This window comes from Rutidosis leptorrhynchoides, chromosome 1 (assembly GCF_046630445.1).
Source record: "Rutidosis leptorrhynchoides isolate AG116_Rl617_1_P2 chromosome 1, CSIRO_AGI_Rlap_v1, whole genome shotgun sequence".
In the NCBI taxonomy this organism is placed as follows: domain Eukaryota; kingdom Viridiplantae; phylum Streptophyta; class Magnoliopsida; order Asterales; family Asteraceae; genus Rutidosis; species Rutidosis leptorrhynchoides.
The window spans coordinates 137,976,107-137,980,100 of NC_092333.1; the positions used below are offsets into that span (position 1 = coordinate 137,976,107).

Below are 3,994 nucleotides of genomic sequence, written 5' to 3' on the forward strand. Positions count from 1 at the left end.
TTTGGTTTCCCTCCACAATTTTCCCAGACGACAAGTCGTCTGGGATTAGTCGTCCGAAAATTTTTTTCAACAAAAAGCTGTAACCCAGACAGTCGGCACGCAGCTTGTTTGCAAAAGAAACATTACTCCCAAGTCTCCCAAGTCTCCGGCGATTTTAAGCTATTTCCAACCTCCAGAAGAAGTTCCTAATTTTGAGGAAGTTCCTAATTTTGAGGAGGAAGGTCCGAATGACGATGAGACTATGAATGATACGATCGCAACTGGTCTTAAGGATTTAATTGACTCCACCCAAACCGAGCTATATCCCGGTAGCAAGTTGTCCTCATTAGAGTTTTTAGCCAAGTTAACACACATTAAGGTCTTTAACAAATGAACGAATACGTCATTCGACCAATTGTTAGAATTACTCATACAATCACATCCCCCAAATAACACAATTCCGAAATCATTTTACGAAATTAAGAAGTGGATGAGAAAGATCGGTTTAGGGTATCAAGCAATACATGCTTGTAAGAATGATTGTTGTTTGTTTTATAAAGAATACCAGGATTTGGAAAACTGTCCAATATGTAACGAGAGTATATGGAAAGATGAACGCACAACGGGAAGAAAGTTCCTAATAAAGTTTTGCGTTATTTTCCAATAACTCCAAGACTAAAATGTTTGCACAGTTCTAGATACACTGCAAAGGATATGACTTGGCATGCTACTGGGCGGTGCAATGAAGAGGGTAAGATGCGTCATCCAGTAGATGGTCGATCTTGGAAAGAAATTGACAAAAGATATCCAGATTTTGCACGTGAACACAGAAACGTTTGACTAGGGTTGGCTGCTGATGGTTTCAATCCATTCGGCAACATGAATAATCCTTACGGCATGTGGCCAGTAATATTGACAACGTACAATACGCCACCGTGGATATGTATAAAAGAAAGTTCTCTCATGTTGACTCTGTTAATTCCTGGTCCTAAATTACCTAGAAAAGATATTGATGTTTACTTGAGGACTTTAGTTGATGAACTAGAGATTTTATGGTCCGAAGGAGTTGTTACACATGACTCAGTTACAAACACGTATTTTCAAATGAAAGCAATGCTTATTTGGACCATAAACGATTATCCTGCCCATAGTAGTTTGTCCGGTTAGAGTGGCCAAGGCTATAAAGCATGCCCTACATGTAACGAGGACACTCCTGCTATGCGTATGAGAAACAAAATTATTTTTGTCAGTCACAGACCGAACCTTGAATTGAATCACCCATACAGAGAAAGCTTAGAATTCAATGGTAAGGTAGATCATACCTCTAAACCTAGAAAGTTCAAAGTAGCTGATATCGAAAACCAACTTACAGATTTGTTGCCAGTTGGTAATCCCGGAAAAAATCATACAAATGTTGGTGAAAAAAGAAAACGTCCCCCTAAGTGTCGTCACAACTGGACTAAAATTTCTATTTTTCGGGAACTTGAGTATTGGAAATATCTTTCACTGCAACACAACTTGGATGTCATGCATATTGAAAAGAATGTGTTAGAGGCTACTTTGGGTACCTTATTAATGAATGACAAGTCCAAAGACACTCACAATGCACGAGTTGACTTGGAAAAGTTGGAAATTCGAAAAGATTTGTGGCTCAAACCTAAAACCAAAGGTAAAAAAGATGGACAGTTCTTCAAACCTCTTTCTAAATACTCTTTAACACCCGAAGACAGGGTAAGTTTTTGTAAATTCATTAAAGAAGTAAAACTTTCAGATGGGTTTGGATCAAACTTCGGGCATAAAGTGAACAAGGATAATACCAACATTACGAACATGAAATCTCATTATTGCCATATCATGATGAAACGATTATTGCCTGTCGGAGTTAACGCATTTTTGGACGAAACTATCTCTACACCAATAATGCAGCTATGCGCATTCTTTAAGCAAATTTGTGCTCGAGAGTTAATGGTGGCAGAAATGTTGATAGCTCAAAAACAATTGATTAAACTGTCATGTACTCTCAAGTTAATTTATCATCCTGCTTTTTTTGACATAATGAATCATTTGGTGATGCATTTATCGGAAGAGGCTATATATGGAGGGCCTGTTTACATGAGGTGGATGTATCTAATTGAGAGATACATGAAAAAACTAAAAAATTATGTTAGAAATAAAGCTAAGCCTGAAGGTTGTATAGCTGAGGGGTACGTTGCCGATGAAGCATTAACTGCATGTTCAATGTCTTTTGAAGGTATACAGACGAGATTTAATCATCCTGGAAGATATGCAGATGGGCCAATTAGGTCATGTGAGTTTCGTGTGTTCAAATCGTTATGTAAATTTATCAGTAAAGGTGTGTACAAATCTCTGGCCCGGGATATTCAGGATAAACTTCACTGGTATGTACTCGACAATTGTTCTGACATCGAAGAATACAAAAAGTAAGTCATTATACTAAAATATGACTTTATAATTACTTAACTGTGTAAACGTTGATCATACTGACAATTCTCTTTGAACATTTACAGTCAGTTTAAAGCAGAGAACCCCAATATGGACATGGAAAAAAAATTTCCTAGTTGGTTCACCAACCAGGTAAACTCATTGTATATATGTATGTATGTATATATATATATATATATATATATATATATATATATATATATATATATATATATATATAAAGTTTGAATAAAAATATATATATATATATATATATATATATATATATATATATATATATTAATTAACATTTGATAACTATTTTTATTCAAACTTTATATATATATATATATATATATATATATATATATATATATATATATATATATATATATATATTTATTTATTTATTTTTTAATAGATACGTGAACTACGGTCAGTTGACGGATCGAAGTATAGCGATGAATTGATCTGTCTAGCTAAAGGACAGGTGGGTACCTCAAACCATTACAGTGTCTGCCATGTGAATGGTGTCAGGTTTGTGGTTAGCAATCGCGATGATCGACGCACAACACAAAATAATGGAATTGCAACACTCGCAGATGCCGGTGCTCCTGTCTCTAAGTATTATGGTCGGTTGGAAGATATTGTTGAGTTGCATTATGGTGGTGCATTTAGTGTTGTTTTATTCAGATGCCAGTGGTTCAATACTGAGAACACTCGGAACCGTAAACGTACAGTTAAAGTGAATAACATAACTAGTATTGACACGAAAGATGAGTGGTATCAAGATGATCAACACATTTTTGCAACACAAGCTCAACAAGTCTTTTACATCAACGATCCTTCCAAAACCTCTAGCAGCTGGAAGGTCGTTCATGAGGTACATCATCGAAAACTTTGGGATAGAGACATCATCGAAGACACCATACAAGATGTTGTACACGAAACCAATTCATCCGATCTTAGCCTTGATGCTGATTTAGATAATATGACTTATACAAGTATGAGTGTACCCGGAGAATCAATACCAATTTAGTTTAATCCACCAACACATGAAGTTAATCCACCAACATATGAAGTTAATGATGATGATGATGATGATGATGATGATGATGATGATGATGATGATGACATTTGTGAATTAGAACCTTTTTCCCTTCCTCATGACATATGTGATGATGATGATGATGATAATGTGGTGGCTGACGATGAGCTAAATCCCCAAATTCCTCAAAATGAAGCTTACTCTAGATATGATGATGATTATTGATGTGTAATTCTTGTCATTTATCAGAAAACGCTTGTTGTTGTAATCAAATGTTTAATATTTTTATGAATGTTATTTCTATAAATGTGTTTTTAAAATTTCCGCATGAAATATATGTATATGTACACACACACACACACACACACACACACACACATATATATATATATATATATATATATATATATATATATATATATATATATATATATATATATATATATATATATAATGTATACATATATATATATATGTAAATATGCATAAATATATACATTAAACTATAGTTTTTTTTAACGAATA

General features: G+C 34.2%; 1 protein-coding gene across 1 annotated transcript; it reads left to right on the forward strand.

Moving 5' to 3' along the window:
* Positions 1 to 1,197: 1,197 nt before the first annotated feature.
* On the forward strand, positions 1,198 to 3,694 carry LOC139889447 (uncharacterized). Its single transcript, XM_071872401.1, has 4 exons — positions 1,198 to 2,420; positions 2,508 to 2,574; positions 2,912 to 3,425; positions 3,570 to 3,694. The coding sequence occupies exons 1-4, from the start codon at positions 1,198 to 1,200 to the stop codon at positions 3,692 to 3,694; spliced, it is 1,929 nt and encodes a 642-aa protein (XP_071728502.1).
* Positions 3,695 to 3,994: the final 300 nt, after the last annotated feature.